The sequence below is a fragment of the Sebastes fasciatus genome, chromosome 13 (genome assembly GCF_043250625.1).
Source record: "Sebastes fasciatus isolate fSebFas1 chromosome 13, fSebFas1.pri, whole genome shotgun sequence".
Lineage (NCBI taxonomy): Eukaryota > Metazoa > Chordata > Actinopteri > Perciformes > Sebastidae > Sebastes > Sebastes fasciatus.
This window is the reverse complement of record NC_133807.1, coordinates 8,230,863-8,251,823: the sequence shown is the minus strand read 5'-3', so window position 1 is coordinate 8,251,823 and position 20,961 is coordinate 8,230,863. Positions and strand designations below refer to the sequence as shown.

Here is a 20,961-nt window from a genome sequence, read left to right as displayed (position 1 = left end):
TGATGCAACAACACATTCAGATTTGGCTCCCATCCTATGTCACATGCCGGCTCATTTGAATACAGTATACCCCCCACAGCTTGGGAACTGCCTTTGCAAAGGTGAGCCATATTTGTCTCACAGGCAAATCAGAGCAGACTGGGCTTTTTCGGGAGGGAGGCTTAAAGAGACAGGCTCTAAAGGCCAAGACACACCAAACCGACATTAACGAACTAGCGGCGATGAAGGCCGACTGCTGTGCCGCTTCACGTTGCCTATGTCTTGGCCAACAAGTTGCACTTCAACACAGTGCAAAGACTACAGCCGATGGCCAGTTAGCACGTACCGTACGTTTTGCACCTGTGCGAGATGTAATAACTCTCAATACCAGCAGGTCGCGGTAGTCTGTATTCGTCATTCAAGAAGGGAAACCGGAAGACCGAGGACGACCATTTTCACACCCCTCTCACTCACAACTTAGCTTCATTCCAGATGGCCATGTCGCTGTGAAAATATCCGTGTATTGGAGTGATCAGATGAGATGAAGATGAAAAATTAGAGGAGCCTTCTGTGTGTGCCCTCTTGACTTTACTCATTGGCCTGCTTTCCTCACTTCTGTATCTCTCCTCGTGCACTGATTCTCTTAAGCTGATCAGCCAATCAGAGGGATTTCTCTCACCGATGAGCTCAACCGTTGATCAACATTCTGAATCGTCAAAAAAAACTCCAAAACGGGCAAACTAGAGCCGCAAAAACTAGGCCGACAGATGCTCACCGTTGGCTTAGTGCATCAGGGCCTTAAAATGGAGCGTTTCAGACAGAAGGTGAATACAGTTATACTCAGACAGACAGTTTGAGAAAATGCATATGTTTTTTGAACATTAAAGTATGTAAAGATGTTCTAGTAGAAAGACAAAATACAAGTATGAACCTGGAAATGAGCATTATATGTCCTCTTTAAAGAAGAGGTATGACCTGCAGTTGCCTTAGACTGTGCCTTAGACTGTGCCAGACTGTTTGTTTCCAGACAGACTGTTTTGTCTTTGTCTGTCTGTTTGTTCTTCACCTTCTTCCACTCTACCCTGAACACATCTTCTCTCTGTCTGTGAAAAGCCATATGCTCTCCACCCACATTGTGTCTATCTGATCAAGTGGCATATGCCAAGACACAGACTCACTGTCATCTATCAAGGAACTGCCCTCCTCTCACTCCCCATCTCTCTCTCTCTCTCTACCTGACACACAGTCTTTCCTTGTCTTCCTCTCGTCCCGTGACTCTGCCTCCAGTCTTTCCTTATCTTCCTCTTGTCCAGTGCTCCCTGCCTCCAGTCTTTCCTTATCTTCCTCTTGTCCAGTGCTCCCTGCCTCCAGTCTTTCCTTATCTTCCTCTTGTCCAGTGCTCCCTGCCTCCAGTCTTTCCTTGTCTTCCTCTCGTCCCGTGCTCCCTGCCTCCAGTCTTTCCTCGTCTTCCTCTCGTCCCGTGCTCCCTACCTCCAGTCTTTCCTTGTCTTCCTCTCGTCCCGTGCTCCCTGCCCCGTCCTCTCTTTGACCTCTCTCTGGCCATCACACAAGTGCACTGTCTCCGTTTGTCTGTCTCTCTCATCACGTAGTTTGTCCATCCATCCGTTTCCTCCCTCTCTTCCTCTGTCACACAATTTCTTTGCAGTTCTTTTTTCTCCTTATCGCCCAGTCACTTACCTCTTTTTTCCCTTTATGACTTTATCTCTCTCTTTTTTTTTACAACAATGCTGAAGGTATGAGCATGGTGCAAAGACGATACAGATTTCAAACACCTTCGGTGCATACTTGCATCGAATGACTCTGCTGAAAAGCGTAAAAAAAAAATTGGATGGGATTATTAATGGGGAGAAGAAAACTAAGCAAAACTAAAAAACACTGAACCAGATGTTTTTCAAAAATCATCCAGCCGTGAAATATGATGGAGTGTGGCCTGTGTGCTCTGCGGCCCTGATAAGATTTGGTTAGAGAGGATTATTGTGACACCAATGTTCATTTAATCAACTTCAGTGCACTTAATGTGAGTGGCTGTGAACACTTGCATCAGCAAAATGCTTTCGATGTAAAATGTAAATGAATCTGTCACTAAAAGCTCGAGCCGTCTCACTTTCGCTCTGTTTTGCAGTTGGAAATTGTTTATGTAAGAACTTCTGAAGCTACTGTAATAAAGGAATGTGGTGATTCAGATAGAGTAATGCTTACATACACACATACACACACACACAACACAGAGATCTGGTGCTGCAGAGAGGAATATATTAGAATAACTTACACACTCTGCCCTCTGTTTAGAGCAGCCTTTTGTGTCCAGAATAACATCAAAGGACTATTTATACTTCACTGGTTTCCCTTTGTGCTGTCAGCAGACAAGCCAGTAGAGATGAGTGTGTATGTGTATATGTGTGTGCATGAATTACAATTCTGGCGAAGGAACAATGTAACCTTTTGCCAGCATGTATGGTGTCATGCACTTTGAATTTGTGTATGAGAACGCCGCGCGAGTGTGTTTCTCACCATCTCCGATGATGGCCAGGATAGCCAGATCCACCTGTCGTTTCCAGTAGGAGCCCTTCTGTAGAGCGATGCCGTAGCCCGTGGTAGCGAAGATGTACCTGAACGCATCCAAACGCACACACACGCACACAGAAAACACATATTTTAACCTTTAAACAAACATTCTCACCTTTATTCCTCCAGATGGTGTCACTGTGATTAAAAAATATCTTTAGGGAGATACCTCATGCATAGTGATTCATATAAATGTCATGAAGGGGAAATTTAGGTCACAATTAATATCACTAAAACAAAAAATGTTTGGTTGGGGCCCAAAGTGTGCCCCCAAAGGGTAGGTTTGCATTTTCTTAAGTCTGTACTATAACAATACTGCCCCATATGTACATTGAAACACTGTTGGCCGCTTAATCATCCCTCCGCTTCATACTGGCCTTGAAGAGGTCCCTTCTTAAAGCACTTTAGTGTTCAGTTGCTTTATAAATGGATCTCTTGGCAGCCAGTGTGGAGAAGAGGAACAATTGACAATGACCAATTATACTTACAATGTGCATATGGGCACGTGGGTGTTGTTTTAAGACCGACTTAAAAAAATAAATACCTACCCATCCATTGAATAATGTTTCTTTTTTTCATGCAATAACAATCCATGTGTCTCATATTTATCCACTTTTACTGTTGCATGAATGCTGCCTATTCTTTCTAAAACAAATGTTATACTCATTAAAACATACAGTATTTAGTTAATTTGAATGTCAATCAAACTGATGTGGTCACATAAATGCTCTCTGGCACCTGAAAACAGTGGTCTTGAGACCAGCGGACCTGGAGTCTCCGCTGGTTTCTGGGCAACAGGTCCAGACCAAGGAATAGTTTGGCACATTACCCTCCGTAAAAAACGCTGGTTTGTTGTTTTTACTCTTCGTTTTTAAAGGTGCAGTGTGTAACATCTGGCGGCATCTAGCGGTGAGGTTGTAGATTGAAACCTCGTTTGTACATAAATTAATGCTGCAGCTCCTCAAGACCAACAGAGGTTTTACGCGTTTTGTTTCCCGCCGGCTGAGTGAAGGGTGTTAACTCCGGAGGGAGTAACGTTATCGACTCCGGTCCAAGCAGGACAAGTTAACACAGTGGTTTGTCCGTTCTGGGCTACTGTAGAAACATGGCGGTCGTCTCCGTGAAGAGGACCCGCTCCCTATGTAGATATAAATGGCTCATTTTAAGGTTACAAAACAATTCTTATTTTCAGATGATTATACACTAAAGAAATCATACTTATTAATACAAATGAGTTAAAATGAAAATACTTCTTATTATTATTGTAAGAGAGGGGTTGACCCAAGCCTATATTATAATGGCCCAGGGGACCAACAGCAACAGATCTACCAACCAATCACAGGTGATTTTTCTTGATTGTTGTTTCATCCAATGCCGGAGCGAGGGAGGTTCTAGCCAGGTAATTTCACTGCTTTTCAGATGCTAATTACAGTCAGGGAAGATCTGGCCTCCGCAACCCCTCCCAATTTATGGCACAGGCAAATGCGGAGTTCACAGCCTGTAAACTGCCGTTAACTTTCGGGAATTATTGAAGTTTGTGGGCGTTCACGGGGCTGAAAATCTGTTTTTTCATGCAGTGATATTCTATTTTTTTCCCAGTAGATGCACCTAAATGTTACAGCTGTTCCTTTAAACAAACGAGATACAACTTGTGAATTAGTGATTTTTGATTATTTTGTTACCTTCTGACAGAGGCAGGCTAGCCGTTTCCCCTTGTTTTCAGTCTTTGTGCTAAGCTAAGTTAGCCAGCTGCCGGTGGTAGCTTCATACTTACTGTACAGACATGAAGGTGGTTGATCTTCTCATCTGACTCTCAGCAAGAAAGCGATTAAGCGTATTCCCCAAAATCTCCAACTTTTACTTTTCACTTTTTTTATGTGTGAGAGCACAGAACTTAATAAATAAGCAATTTCAGAATCCATGCGGCTTGTATTTACATATATATATGTGCATTACAAGCATAAACAAACCCTTTAGGCAACTTTACACAATGGGTTGGACCAAAGAATGGCAGGAGCAGACCATGACGTGAAGACAATCCACACTTAAAAAGTGTCTTTTTTAAAAGAATTAAAGCTTTGGTTACCCGCTGCCAATGGTCACCAGCTTACATCCCTCATCTCTGCCGGCCATGTAGTTCAACACTGCAGCATCGTATATGAATGCGTCCAGTTTCCTGCAAAGGAGGAGAAAAAAGAACAGAGGAAAGAGACAGAAGAAAACAGACAGAAGGAGGGGATGAAGATGCATGAGGGGGTTTAAATTTTTTTTTTTTTTTTTTAAAGAGAGTGAGTGAGAAGTGCACAGGAGGAGACAGAGAGCAGAAGAGGGGCTTATTTTTCAGAATGTGTTGTTTGTGGATCAATTCTAAAGTGTTAAATCATCTCCAATAGGGCGGCAATCCAAGCGTAACCAAACACACAGAGGACACAGCGGGGAGTGGCTGCGGTTCAATACAGCACGCTTCACTGATGATAGGACCTTGGAGGCACATGGACGACCTAAACAAACTTTAGACAGACACAAACATTTACACTGTCTCTCTCTCTCTCTGCCTTCGTCCACACACAAACATAAATAAGCAGGTTGCGAAGCGGAACGTACAAACTAAAAGATCCCAGACTCGGACTGACATTTTCAATGTAACTGATGCCATCACTAACCGCTGCACTCTCGCTCTCTCTGTGCCCGCTCACACACACACATACACACATTACATATACACACAGAGAGCCCTGCTAATAGTGCAGTGACTGGCTGGCATTTACTGAATGTCAGATCCAGCCCTCTAACGGAGGCTCACAGCCGATAGTTCAGCTGTGTAATTAGCTTAACCCAGCACTGGCTCCATCCACACGCAGGCTGTGTGTCCAAACATGTCGGGAAACCAGGCGTGTATGTGTGTGTGTGTGAGTACACTTCAGTATGAGTGTGATTGTGCACACGTGGCTGCGCACTGGTGAGCTTGGATTTGTGCGCGTATGTTTGTAGACGCGAGCCAGACATACTGTGGCTCTAATGGCTTGGAGAGGGATTCAGCCATCACAATCTGTCACACCGTTATTTGGGTGAATAAAAATGTTGCAGCACAGATTTTCTCGCCACTTTTCCATCTATACCTTTGAGTGTCATCTTTAACATGGCAAAATGACCATTGAGTGTGACTCTGAATCTTATTTTCCAGGGGGAAACTCTGCGGCGCAGTACATCCAACAACCTGTGAGTTGAACTCCTACACAAATAGCATCTGGACCCCAAAGAAAACATTTTTACAGAGCTGTGTTAGAAAACCTAAATCAGAAATTACTTCAAAAATTGTGAAATGTTTTCATGGCGTGACATTTTGCCCACATACAAAAAGGGAAAGACTATTTTATGTCTAAAATTCGGTTTCACTTAAAGGGATGGTTCAGGTGTTTTGAAGTGGGGTTGTATGAGGTCATTAGGTACATCAATAGATGACGGTCAGCACGCTCCCAGTTTGGAGAAGCAGACAGGAGTTACCGCGCAGAACCAAAGCAATGTGCTGCTGTGGACGGGGACGGCAGCAAAACATATTTTAGCCACCTAAAAGAAAGGCCCAACTAAAACAATCAATATTTAAGTGTACACTATATTTATAATATTTTCACCGTTTTAGCTTGCCATCCCTTTAAAACATGCAAGCCTGTTTTCAGAATGACAAACAGCGCTGCGTCACAGAAAGTCAAGGGGCTGGGTTGGTGAGAGAGATAATGAAATACAAACAGTTCAGGTTGAATGAGATGCCAAGACTCTTCACATTGAATATAATGGAAACACTGGAAAGGTACCAACAATAACTTCTCTGCCCTTCTGTATTTGCATATTCAAAAATTTGAATCTGTACAGCATGCGACACAAGGTACAAGGTATTCTATCATGCAGTGCGCTTTGGCATGTGTGTGACTTGTCAATGGAGGGTGTTGCTTTTTTTTTTTGCCAGACAACCCTGCACTTTTCTGCCAGTGGCCTTTGTATTGTGTTCCCCGCTGTGCCGACACAGTGGTCTCATTGAAAATGAATGAAGATGCTGTGTTTCCCTTGCAGCTGGCGTGTCAGTTTGGGCACTATACACCCTGTTGGCATTATGCAATGTTTTTGGAACAGGTATGAATGCATCAATATTAATACATATTTGTCATTAATTTACTTTTATAAAATATTCTAAACTTTGCTGGTGCTGTGAGTAATTTAGGTCCCCCGAAATGTATTCAAATCAAATCAATTCAACTCCCCCGGTGCGTATAGTTTTGGTTCTTGTGGCTGTAACAGATTTGGCGTGTAAAGCCTGTCAGCATTATGTGTGATCACAGCTAATCCAGCCATCGAGCCTCCAACAGCTGAACGCAGCAGTGTTGCTCATCTGCTAATACCACAGAATAGAATTATCAATGAGGGTATTACAGGCTGCACACACCTGCAGCTCACTGTGTGTGTGTACAGATGCACATGAGCAGTTGTGTTTTTAATTCTAAGCATTTTTCTTGTGTGAAAGTCATATTAGTTCACCCAGGTATGCATATTTGTGTGTGTGTGTGTGTTTACCTCTGTGCTGTATGTTAATACAACAACACAGGCGAGTGCGACAGAGAGTATTACAGATGCAGGAGTTGTTTAACCTGTCTTTACGTGTTTACATTCAGTTTACTTATGACTTATGGATGAGAAAGACATATCTGCATAAAAATCATGGATCATGAATTACATCCTCATATTTGTTGCATTTGTATTCTTCAGTTTTTTCCCCTCTCTCCTCTCTCTCTCTCTGCGAGGCAGACCGTCCTTCAAAGCTGAGAACTCTGATTGGATCCCACCCCATAGTTATTAACCAATCAGAAAAAAACTTCTTGTGGTATCACCTCATCAACCTTTTGTCCTTTATCAGGCACTTTCCACCATCCTTCCCTGCCATCTCTCCATTCCTTAATGTCTCTTCCTCCCCCTCCTTTCCCGTCCCCTATACCTTCGTCTCCCTTCCCCTTCCCTCCTCTACTCTTTCCCTCAATTTCCCCTTCTTTCCTTTTCCGTTGCCCTTCCTTTTTCATTCCATTACCGCTTTCTTCTTCTCTCGTCTCTTGGCCCTTTCCTCCCGTCCTCCACACTTGCTTCATTTCCTCCAATCAGGCATTTTGTCCTTGGCCTCCTACCCCGCCCCTTTTCCCTCTTATTCCCATGTGGTGCTGTGATGAGAGTCACCCCTCTGCCTCTTCTCCTCCCTTTCCCTTTCACTGCCTTTCCCTCCACTTTTCTATCCATCCAACCCCAAATGATTCCACTCTTTCAGTCTGTCCTTGGCGATAAGCTGCCCCTCCCTCTCTCTCACACACACACACACACACACATAATATGGAAGTATGTTGACGACAAAAGACCTAAGAGAGCACACAACAAATTCTTTGCGCTACTCAGTCTGCAAGTCGACATTTGAGAGAGCACTGACACAGATTTAGAAGAACAGAATCAGATCTGGGAGAGCAATCCTCATCATGCACAGTCTCAATTTTCTCCAGCTGTTTTGGCTGCTTTATGAGCACTTTAGATCACAAGAGGTCGCTTATCAACCAATTTTGACTGGCAAGGACATCCGGATGTCAGGGTCATGTCTTTTTCAAGGTTAAAGTCTGCACAAAGAAAAAAAGCCTGCGAATAAAAAAAAATAAAAATGCTTTTGAATATATTGCTCCTCTATAAAGACTGATTGGCGACTATATGATTACTCAGGGACAAGATCTGAGTTACACATTTTATGCTAATACGCCTTATCGTTTAGCATACAATTCCAATTATTGAGGGCATGTGGATCATAGACTGTATATAAGAAGTGAACATAGTCACCGTGAGGTCACCCATTGGTTTTGTGGTCTTTTTGAACCATCAAGTTCAGCGTTTTGACCGTCACCATCTTGTTTTTTTGCAACCAAAAGTCACACGAGAGGGTGGAGCTAAGTACAACCGAATGCTGAATAAGACATTTTTAGGCAATTCACTTTCATTGTCTGAAAACACACTGTGAAAGGGTTAAAAATCGGACAACGCCGTGGTAACGAACTGTCAATCACAAGGTAGCCACGCCCTAAAGCATACACTGCTTTATGGTCTATTTGACTCTAAATGGGACCAGATTCTGGCAAACCCTTTATCGCTGCCTAGTTTATTCGTACCGATACGTCAGATTTACACCGCCCCTATTATGAAATGATGGGCATTTCACTCAGAGGTGACAAAGTCCCTCATTCTTAAATGTTTTTCTCATAATGGCTGAAATCAATTATTAAGAAAAGCGGAAAAAGAAGATATAAGAAAACCCTTCGTCTGGTTCAGAGAGAATAATGCTATAAATAGAAGTTAACATGATGCCAGCTAGTAGTAGCTAGCTAGCTACTTTTGAATTGATTTGACCTTTAAAGTAGCTGCCATAATGGAAACTAGGTCACATGCCAACAAATTGAATGCAATTTTAATCATTTAGTGTGCATTTTGATTCTTAAGATAATGCATACATAAATCTAATTCTGCTCTTACAAATCCGTCCCTGTGCACTCGCAAAGGTTGACTTGCAGAATGAGTAGCGCTCAATTTTGTTTTGTGCTCTCTCAAATTTTTTTGTCGTCAGTATGCTTCCATAACACAGCACACCACCACCACCAGTCCCATCGTAGAGACCAGACCAGTGCTAAAAATAGCTCTTGCTGTTCCCAATGAGGAAACCCATTCATCCCGAGTCTCAGAGGAGCTGTCACACACGGACACAAATGCGCGCACACACATACACACGTGATGGCAAGCACGCTCACAGACATGCAATTACACACACACACACTCTCTAGAGCATTTTATGAGGTTGACAGGTGAATATTTTGCATCAGTGAAATAGTATTTGATCACGGATCAGTGATGGAATGCGCTTACTCGCAATCATGCACACACAGTGTTCCCTTACCCCGTTTTGAGGGTGACAAGTGCGTCCACGACTCCAGTTTGATGATATTTTATCATGTACTGGTGCATAGCGGGGTAGTTCTTCCTGATGTTCCTCTCTGTGGATCCGTTTGGAACCGTCCCGAAGCGGAACGGAGGCGAGTACGCGTACGGGTTCTGAAACTGTGGTGGAGGGAAGGTGGAGAGGAAAAATAGAGGGGGAAACAAAACATAAACACAGAGAGAAGCAGTGAGAGTCTGTGTGCTTCTGTGTTTCAAACTGTGTATATCATGGGTACCCACCCATGGGTGCAAGCACGAGATGGGCAGGTTATGCCAGTTGAGGAGATACTAGTCACAGTGAAGCGATGGACTAACTTTTCCCCAACTACCATCCCCCTTTGTTTGCAAAATGACCCAAAGGCATGCCCCTTGTTAACCTGCCATCCGCCCTCTCCATCCCCTAGCAGCAGAGAGTTCAGGGACAGAGGGGGTTGTTTAGTTGAATATGTTAGTCTAGTCTGCCTGACTCATTGATCTGTTATCTGACTGAGGTTTGAGCAATTTAGAATCTATGGCCCTGACCATGGCTCTGAAATATCAGTAGCCTAACTGTGCTGTGTATTGATAAATCCATGGCACTGTCTGTGCTGCTGAAGTAGGAGACAGATTTGTAATTGCAACTTTTTCTCTGAATATTGCTCTTCTGTCAGGTTCTATATAGCTTAGGGGGGTGGTATTAAAAAATACAAAACCAAAAGACTCGTTTATGGGGCAGTTTCTTAGTCGCAGGTGAACAAAACAAACCGTCCCCCCAGTTAATAATTAACATATCGTCTACTGAGATCACTGTAGGAAATATATTTTTATCAATTTTAATGTCATAATAAGCGTGGTGATGTTTGTGCTCCATATCCGTGTGATCTGATCCTCCATTATGTTATCTATTAGCGTCTATGAGCACCTAAAATGTCAGTGCCTGTACAGTAGTTTGTCTCTGTCTGATATATCCTATAAACACAACTGATTCCACTGCACTTTCATTATATTTTATCAGATTTCACTTACATAGAATACTTGTAAATGCCGTGTTGTAGGGCACTGAGAAGTATCACAGCTTTTTCTTGTTACCTTTATTGGAACCTTCACACTTAATCTCTTCCTTTCATCCCTCCCCTCTGCAATTTGTCCTTTTTAATGTGGATTAATCATACATATAGTCCACTATTGTCATATTTCCTCTGCTCTTCACAGGTCTTTCTAACTTCCCTTCCTGTGTAGGACCCTCTTTGCCCAGTTATACAATCTATTTATTTAATTTATCTGATTTATTTGTAAGAGACCATGTACAATATCAAGCATAAACATTGGCTTTACTAGATCCTCAGCTGAGAGGCCACTTCCTTTCTTTTCTCCCTTCCTCTAACTGAATTTCTTTTCCTTTTTTAAAACTCTCCCATCATTTCTCTCTGTCTCCCTCTGTGTCTCTCTTAGGTATAATCTAGTCCGTGTACAGGTCAAGGGTTTCGTAGTAGTGTGCTTGTCGCTCCGGTAACAACCTACCCTCCAGCACTGCGGTAACGATCTGCCCTCATTGCCAGAAACAGACAAACCCTATCAATTAGAAGTGTGTATTACGAGCTCCACTTTAACCACATAGTGTGTGTGTGAGAGTGTGTTCACGTATAGTACTGAGGACTGGTTTCACTACATATTATAAAAAATAATATTCTATGACATTCTCATACATCTAAATGTCTGTTTTGTGTCACTTTCACATAGTCATACAACACAGTAGTGACTCAACCCATAGGCAGTGCATGAGGGATTTTATTTGCATGTTATTAGCATGTAGAATTGGTCAACATCTGTAAAAAAAGAAAAAAGAAAAAAAGTGTGTTCTATTGTTGAGTTGAACTAGTTACATTATGAATGTATCTACATTATAGATATGTAAATATTTATGTATACTGTATCTGCCTGCACACATCTCCATTGTATAATCAGGTCAGGGTGAGGGCGTGTTCATAAGTCCGCTGTGCATGTATGTGTGCGTTAGTGGTGATGTCACAGTGTGTGTGTCTCAGCATCACAAGCGATAGCCCTCAGGAGATTCTCCCTCCTCACGCAGCCCTTCCTATTGTTCTTCCTACTGCTCTTTTAAGGTGGAGCAGAAGCTTTAAGGTCAGTAGAGGGCACATATGAAAAATATTGCTGGATAAAAGACCTTTTTTACGGTGGACATTTTGACTTGTAAAAGGCACAGGTGAAATTGGTAACATTAACGGTGGCTTAGTTCCATTAAAGTGTCCCAGTAAATCATTCCAGTTAGCCAGCATGCACTATACCAGGACCTCCCCCCCATCCTACTAATCTATTTAACTAACATGTTGTCATCCCAGCTCATTACTGAGTGCCACTTTGTCACGCCACTTGGTGTCACTTTAGGTTTAGGCAACAAAACCAGTTAGGTTTAAGAAAAAACTACAAGGCTGGGCTTAAAAGTACAGTGTTTGTACAGTGAAAATGAAACTGAACATTGTGAACACGGGACACAAACAAACAGCTGATTGCAACGTGAAAGTGAAATAAAACAGCAGCGTCCTGGATGAAAGCCTTATGTTTGTGTCTGTTGTTGCTCTTAAAGCTACACCACCACACTTCTGGCTCACTTTCACTGGGCGTTTACTATTGCCGTGGTTTACATTGTTGTAAATGGAACGCCTGGTTTGTCTCATACAGGTGCTGAAGGGTGCCTTGTGCGGTGGTATCACGCGCTGTCGCCCGGGACAAAGCTTTGGTATTTGACGCCCTGGGAATGAGAACGGGCAGATTTAACAAACAAGGACTATGGACTGGAGTCCACCACGACCACAAGAATAATCTACTGTAAGAAAAAAACATCATAACAGTTAATTTGCATATTCTGTTAAAGGAAAAAAGACAGAGAACATGAGGAAATCTCCTTCAAAATGACTGACAGAGTGCCCCTACAGCCCTAATAGTGTGTGATACTTTAAATTAGGACCCATGGCAAACATGTTATCCATCTATTCTATTTTATCTGTTTCAACTGTATAGGCTGCATTTGGGTGCTTTTGACTGGGGTCCCCATGGACCCCAATATATTGGCCTTTTAAAAAGCACTAATTAAAACAAACAGAAAATAATGATATGAAATCATTAGGAACAAATTGATTGATAAAGTCATAAAAAATTTGATAAGTGGATGAGAGGGCATGGATGTCCTTTGAGTCTAATACAATCTAATATATTTTGCGTGTGATGAGGTTAATCCAACCTTGCGAAAGGAAGTGATGTGATTCCCCACTATTTTTCCTTACCACGGTTTTGCACTCCACCATTTTTCTGAGTTATTTTTCTCATAAATGTATCTATATAATCTTGCAAATTTGTGAGTTTTTATTGGAAATTTGACACTTTAATCTCAAAGAATATCTGAGTTTTTTTTCTTGTAAATTTACGACTTTAATCTTGGGAAATCAGAAGTTTTTTCTCTGAATACTACCCCCCTCCCCTGGCTCAATCATTTTTTTTTTTTTTTTTTTACCTACAATGGCCGTAATATGCCATTGTACCAGTGAGATATGACAAAAAGTATACCTCTGCGGGGTCCGCGGGACCCCAGTCGGTAGGATGAGGGTTAAATACCCCTGTACATTTCCTTCTATCCCATGCCAAAATGTCTGCAATTAAAAAGTGCTTTTGAGAATTGCACCAGCTGCTGCTAATGAAAGCTTGATGCAGAGATGATGAGAAAATGAAAGGGCAGAGGATCTGTGTTTCAGACAGGTGGAGATAAGAGCACTAGCTGCCCTGCTACATCATTACCATGAACCGACAGCAATGCACTCTAGATATTGAGATTTTGTTAACAAGTGATTGAAATCAGCTCCCGGCATTTTCTACCTTTTTTATGAGACTGTTTCGTACTTAAAGGTTAAATTTCTATATTAGAGACATGCATCCAGCTCATTCAGACTGTCTATGCATCTCTCCTCTCGTCTTTTGTTGTTCCTCTTCCTCCTTTGTTCTGCACTACCCTCTCTCTCTCTCTCCCGTTATTATGCAAGTTCTGCTGTTATATAAGCAAAGGACTCCCTTTGTATGTGTCTAACTGTGCCTTTGTCTATGTTATGTGTACGTGTATATGCCTGTGTTTTAGATTCAATGCTCCTGTTTCTCTGTTACATGTCTGCTGTATCTCACAGGGCTTCTCAAGGTCCTTGTGTATGTGTTATTCTTTTGGTGCAAAGCAGTATTGTTGTGGTGTCACTGCAAAGTGTTGAGTTGCCAATCAGCCTGTAGACTTTTCCCCCCCACTACTTTCTGTTGCTTAAGTTATACTTTTCTTCTCAAACATTGAAGCTGGCTCTCTGAATCCGAAAGCAGTTCGGATTCAAGAGCGGCCCTTTAAAATCAGTCCTAATATCAGTCCAAGTGTTGTGGCAACATGTTTGTATTGTGTCCCGACAGGCGCGTCTTCTCTCAAGGGCAGCTGTATCCAAAAGCGTCATTGATATTGTGTCATTTTGGCGCATCAATCACACTGCAGATAGAAGATGCATTTACCACTTTAGGCTCACCTCCATCATGTCACTTTAACAGAGAGAAATAAAAGAAACCGTCCTGCAGATAGATGGCTCAACTAGTATAACAAGGTGATAGTGGCACCTATAAGCAAGTGGTTTAAAGCATTTCATTAGTGGTTATAACATATGGTCTATTGGCTTTTTTTTCAGAGGAGGAATCTTTGCACATTGTTGTGAAAAAAAATTACAAGTTTTATTGATGTACTGTCTAAATCAGCCCTCAAAAAGGTTTTCAGATCTCTTCTAAACTGATGCATGTGACAAGTTCCAAAACCTGGTTACTGCTGTTACTACAGTATGTCTCTATGACAAACTGCTACAACCACAGCACAGAACTTGTTTGCTGAAACTTGAATTGTTAAAGTCTGTGCGCTAAAAACCTGCTCTACTATCAGCCGTTGAGAAACCAGAACATCATGTCCTCATCAGCAAGCAGAGACAAATAAGCCAGCGCTGTAAAGACAAACCCCTGGTGGTTGTACAGCCTAAAACGTCCCAGACTTGCTAACTGACTGCCCTCGGGAGACAGTTGCCAACAGCTCAGTACGCATTCATTACTCCCTCTTCATAAAAGATACAAAATTAACAACAGCTCTTCCTGCCGTCACTGGCTTAAATAGATTATTTTATCGGTGAAGTAACACAAAGGTTATCAAACCTCTTGTGATTTCAGACGACAGTGCCTAAGAAGGGTGAATGTGTTCTTCTATTTACAGACTCAAGACTCACAGCTAAAACTTCTGTAACATAGAGCATTTGTCTCCAATTGGCCCATGCAGTTGGTGTATCATTTTAAGAGAACCGGCATTTTGTTTCATCGTGCAGCTCCACATGTGGCACACAAAGCTGTTATACAGTATTTCACTCGTAAGTCATTGATTGATACAATCTATTTTCATTTTACAAATTGTTGGGATCCCAATTCCTAGTTTCCACAACATTTGGCCTACATTAAGCAAACTTTGTATGTCGCTGAATACAATGACTTTATGCGATATGAAAAGGTTGCCTGATTCACACTTCTGAATCTCCACCCACATCACAGATTTTTTCGGCAGTTCAAAATATGTGATGTTGCCGTGTCTGTAGCTCAGCTTGTAGATCTGGACGGCCATTAATCGCAAAGTTGGTGGTTCCTTCAAGTTCCTCTAACCCACATATGGAAGTGTCCTTAAAAGGAGAGTTTGGGTGTTTTGAAGTGGGGTTGTATGAGGTACTTTTCCATAGTCAGAGTATTACCTAACGTAGATGATGGTCAGCACAATCCCAGCCTGGAGAAACAGACAGCGGTTACCGCACGGAAGCAAAGTAATGTACTGCTGTGGACGGGGCCGGCAGCAACACATATTTTAGCCACCTAAAAGAAAGACTCACGTAAGAAAATCAATATCAGTTTAAGTGAACACTATATTTAGATAATGTTCTGCGCTTTACCTTGCCGTCAGAAAACCCTTTCCAATGAGGAACTAAAGTCGTTATATATATATATATATATATCCATTAACTATATATCCATCTTTGCTCTCGCCCCACCAGACTCCATTCAAAATAACTAACTTTACCTCACAGAACATGGGGGTTGCTGGTCAGTTTGTTTTGTTTGTGCTATTGTGTGACTTTGATGATTCCAAACTAACCAAAGTCACACAATAACAGCAACTAACCGATTGAGGAAGCGGTAAACCAGCAACTCCCGTGTTCTGCAAGGTAAAATTACTGTTTTTCTCAATGGAGTCTGGTGGCTTTGGCGAGAGCATACGGTAGATAACGGCTTGAGTTCCCCATGGGAAACATAAACTGTATAGCTGTCTCACGGCAAGGTAAATCAGTGAAAATATTCTGAATATAGCATACACTTAATAGGACATTGATTTTGTTAGGTTAGCCTTTCTTTTAGGTGGCTAAAATACGTTTTGCTGCCGGCCCCGTCCACAGAAGTACATTGCTTTGGATCCATGCAGTAACTCCTGTCTATTTCTCCACATTGGGGGCATGCCGACCATCATCTACTGTAGATTATACACTGACTATGGATGAGTACCTCATACATACATACAAACATCACACTTCAAAACACCCAAACTATCCCTTTAAGCAAGATGCTGAACCCCACTTTGCTTCAATGCCTGCACATGTGAAAAATGTAAGTTGCTTTGGACAAAATTATCTGTGGAATGTAATGTTGGAGGAACGACCGTGCCAATCAAAGCCTTTTTGGTGAGACTAAAGTCACACTGAAAGTACGGGACTTACATTCAGGTGATAAGAAACATGCCGCAGTGGGATGGCCATGTTGCTCTGTGCCTGCTGGATGTGGAAGTAGGGTACTGTTTCCTAACATGTCAGCCTTAAGACATCGATAAGGTGATATAGTCCAAGGGCTTCTTTGCTTTGTTAGTTTCACTGCCCCCTAGTGGTCCAAAATAAGGCAGTTTCAAGTATAATTCACCGACAGGCATCTCGATGGGGGATGTCCTTCATCATTTTGCCGGTCACAGATGGCTCAATGTCCAGCCTCGCTCAGCATATCTGTCTGAATGGCCATTTACCCTTTTTGTCTGGTTCCTTTTCTTCCCTGTCCCTCTCTGTCTTCCCATATCTCTTTTACTTTCTCACGCCATTCCTTTCTCCCTCCCTCAGTCGTCAACTTGGCCCATATCTGTCCGCCTGTTGTCTTGTACCATCTTGTGTGTATTGGCCTCTCGGGCTCTCGCTATTCCTCAGTCACCCTCCTGCCAGTTGCTGTACCCCTTGTTCCATCCCTCCCCCCCTCTCTCCTTCTGTATGTTGTCAAAACCCTCTACATCAGTCTCAAATGCTCTCTCCTCAGGAACTCTACCCTTTTGTCTTTGCTCTTCTGTTCCATTTCTCTACATTTGAATTGACCTTTTCCCTCTTTCAGCCTGTCTTCCTGCTCCCGAATGGCCATCATTTCAGCGCATATTATCATAGTTGTGCCTGTGTAGTCATTTAGAATTATATAGTGGCACAACAGTGGCATGACAAGCCTATATTTATGGAATTTTTAATCAAAATCTTTTATTAACAAGAATCCATGCATAAGTAGCAGAACACTATTTCTAGACATGCTATGAAATAAGGTTCATTTTAGTAGGACAACCACATTTTGCGAGCATTTAACACCAGTTATGTAAAAATGTCCGTGTGGATGAGTGTGTAATATTTCACCTCAAGTGAAAAATGTCTTGTTATCCACAGTAAACATGCCCACTGTGAATAGTTTGAGCATTTAAATCCAAGCACTATTCCAAATACTTGCATTGAGGATCCAAATTCTGAGATGAGATGAGATGAATTCCTTATTTTTAATGGCTTTCAATGGATTGTCTGCACTTGCACTGCCTGTACAATGGCTGTTACCAGCAAGATTGTAGTTGGTGGTCAATTTGAATAACTATATGAAATGTCATGCATATACTGCATCATTTATTCTATACACGACACATTTAGTTCTCACTAGTGTTGCAGCAAATGCATCTCTGTACTGCTTGGTTTCGAAAAGCTAGTCTCATTTTAGTGTCCACTTTGTTACTTCTGAAAAAGTATGCACAACAAGTTGCATCTATTACTACAAAACACGCATGTTTGAGCCTTTAAGGAGTGCATAAAGGTGGACTAAATTTTGTGACATAAATGTGTATTAAGCAGCATAAGTTTATCTCATGAACCTTTTCCACCCTCTGGATTTTGAAAACACCAGCACTAAAAAATATTATGCCAACATAAATTTATAACATTTCCAGCGTAAAAGTGTGGGTGGGCTATTACTTATGTATTGGCAGATTCGAAACCTTTGGCCTTACCCACTCAGGAAGCTGCATGTCTCTGTGTCTGTGTGAAAGGGTAAAGCCGTGTCACAGCAAAATGTTAGTAAAACAGAGTTGTGGGGTTTCAACCTTCTACTCATGGTTCCCAGTAAACATACACAGCCTAGACAAAGGAATGAATGGGAGGACGAAATACTGTGTGTATTCAAAGACACCTGCTCAGGGCAGGAACAGGATGTTTGTGACACACGCCTGCCTGTACAAGTATTGGTTTCTGAACTACTTTTCTCTGTCTCTCGCTCTTCCCAAGCCCCAGCGAGGTGGGAGATCCGCATTTGCAAATGTGAACCTTATTTATTGCAATAAAACTCTGAATGAAAGATGCCAATTTATGTTTTATATTCTATTCCACCACAACTTACAAAACTAACTTCTTTACTGACAGTCAAACCCCAATCCAACCGGTCAAATCCACAAACTGCCTCTACCACATGTTGTTCTTTACCTTGTTGTCGGAAAGCCCGGTGACTTGGTCGACAAACTCCTCCTGGATCATGAAGGCGGCCAGGTTGGCAGTGTAGGAAGCCAGGAAGATGACAGCGAAGAAGGCCCACACGGACACTATGAACTTACTGGTGGTACCCTTCGGGTTCTGCACTGGCACAGAGTTGTTGAAGACCAGACCCCACAGCAGCCACACGGCCTTGCCCATGGTGAAGGAAGGGCCATGGGGGTCTGAAAGAGAGGACAGAGGAGAGAGAGAGAGACAGGTGGTTTAGAGGACGATGAGCACATACATAATGTATAGATAAGAATATTTCCATATGTGTGTGCTTGCTTACCTCTTCCCTGCGCCAGGTTTCGGTTAAAACCAAGAGGACTGATGTACTCAAACATGAAGACAGCCATTGCAGTGACCAGTAGGAGCATCACAAACATCATAACCCACACTGATGCACTGAATGGCTCTGTGAGAGAGGACGAAAGAAATAAGAGGACAGAGATTAAGTATTAACACGTGTTGGAGGACATTTTTACGTCTCACACATCACTTTTTCTGATTCGTGCTCACTCACTCCCTTGCTGTCCATGAACTGAATGAATAAATCAATCGCACACACACACATTGATGAAAAAAGCGCATGGCTAACAAGCTGACTCCTGCATGTTCGCAGAGCCCCTACACACACACTTGCATATACACAGGCGCACCTCCTATTTGACAGTGTGAGGAGGCGTGCAGTATAGGAAGCCCTGGTGTCAGCACTCCTGTCCTCCCTCTGAGCTCACAACACTACTGCAGAGATTAAACCCTGCTCTAATGTATGGGAGAGCACTGCTGGCACAAGGCCGTGCACTGTGTGTGTGTGTGTGTGTGTGTGTGTGTGTGTGTGTGTGCTGGCAAGCAGCCATTACAGGGTATTCCTGCTAAGCTCTTATAATTGCCACTTTCACAGCAGTAACTGTATGCTGCATACAGGTTAAGTGTGTGTACCTGTGTGTTTTTGTCTTCACTTTATTCATACTTGCTGGCTCTCTGTGTTTGCGTGTGCACTTTGTATGAGTGGCTTCGTGTATGCGTGTGCAGGAACTTGGACGTCGACGCCGACGCATCAGATGAACGTGACTGAGCAGCCATAACAGGGATATCCGTGGTCACTCAAGTTAAAATCCTGCGCTTAAGTCCCTCTCAGGTAAAGTGAGAGTCATTGTAGCAGGAAGCAGGGGTTGGCGCTAAATCCCTCTGATGAAAGAGCAAGTATTGACAGCTGTGTAACGGAGCTGAATTGTGTTGTCAGCTCTGTATCTCGGGGAACACACACACACGCCCAAAACAAATACACTCGCACACACCGAAAAAGCAAACAAGACAGATCTTCCTCTCCCTCTCTCTCTCTTTCTCTCCTGAGTCCAACAACAAAGCAACAGTGGTTTCGGTGACAGTTACCGAGAAAGGCTGACGGGGACACCGTTCCGTTACTACGGGAGACCATGACGCTGATCCCGGTTTCCACGAACGGGACGGAGAAATCGATGACCTCAGAACGCTCCTCATTGATCGTCAGAGATCCGACGGCCATGACGGCTTTCTTATAGACCACCTTTGGAGGGCGGGGGAGAGGGAGGGACGCAGGGTTTAGAGGGAGGGAGGAATGCACGGATGGGTGAGGAGGGTGAGTGATGAGGGATGAAGGAAGAGAGATGTGTCAGGACAGGGAGAGATGGATGTTAAGGTAGAGGAAAAAGATATGGAGGGGAAGGTAAGTGGGTGAGTGGGTGAAATGGCAGGAAGTAGGGAGGATTATGGGTAAATCACAGGTAAGAGGGAAAATGGTCAAGAGAGGGAAACAGAAAAAGAAAAATGTTTAATCATTGTGGCATTCAAAACAGGCTCCTGAAACTACAGTACACTCATGTTCATATCCCAGTTCAGTCTTGACATTGACTGGCACTGATCCTTACAGATTTGCTTTACATCCTAAAAACTACAGAAGAAACTGTGATGATAATGACGATAAAAATACAAATAAAAAACTCCCATGTTTTGTTCATTTCTTCAGTAATCTACTAACTACATGTATTAAAGAGGACCTATTACAGTATGCTTTTGTGCTTTTTCCTCTTCCTTTAGTGTGCTATGTAGTTTTTTGTGCATGTAAAAGGTCTGCAAAGTTATCGCAAAAAGAGAGTTAATCTCTCCCACAGAAACACTGATGCTGAACTGCCTGAAACGCCTTGATTTAAGTCCCACCTTTTCTTCTGTAACGTGGTGATGTCACCAAGCAACACATTTGCATAATACCTGCCTAGCGGCTAGTTTGGCACGCCCTCAAACAAAGCTAGTTGAAGTGGAGCTGGAGTGGAGTAGAGTCTGAAAAGTTTGGCTCGGTTGACCAATCACAACAGAGAGCAAGCTGACCAATCAGAGCAGACTGGGTTTTTAGGAAGGGGCGCAGGAGCTCAAACGGAGTGTTTCGGACAGAGGACGAATTTTTTTTTTTACATTAAAGGATGTAAATATGTTCTAGTAGAAACCTCAAATACAAGTATGCACA

The 20,961-nt window shown here is 42.6% G+C and overlaps 1 protein-coding gene across 2 annotated transcripts in view; it reads right to left on the bottom strand.

Annotated features, from left to right (window-relative positions):
- The window catches only part of grin2aa (glutamate receptor, ionotropic, N-methyl D-aspartate 2A, a), a 187,072-nt gene that overhangs the window by 13,108 nt on the left and 153,003 nt on the right, over positions 1 to 20,961 (bottom strand). For both annotated transcript variants that reach the window (XM_074655240.1, XM_074655239.1), the window contains 6 exons: positions 19,854 to 20,007; positions 18,748 to 18,873; positions 18,411 to 18,640; positions 9,527 to 9,687; positions 4,652 to 4,741; positions 2,512 to 2,609 (listed from right to left, as the gene is read on the bottom strand). In XM_074655240.1, the coding sequence (XP_074511341.1) occupies positions 2,512 to 2,609; positions 4,652 to 4,741; positions 9,527 to 9,687; positions 18,411 to 18,640; positions 18,748 to 18,873; positions 19,854 to 20,007 (859 nt within the window). The remainder of the gene's footprint in view (positions 1 to 2,511; positions 2,610 to 4,651; positions 4,742 to 9,526; positions 9,688 to 18,410; positions 18,641 to 18,747; positions 18,874 to 19,853; positions 20,008 to 20,961) is intronic.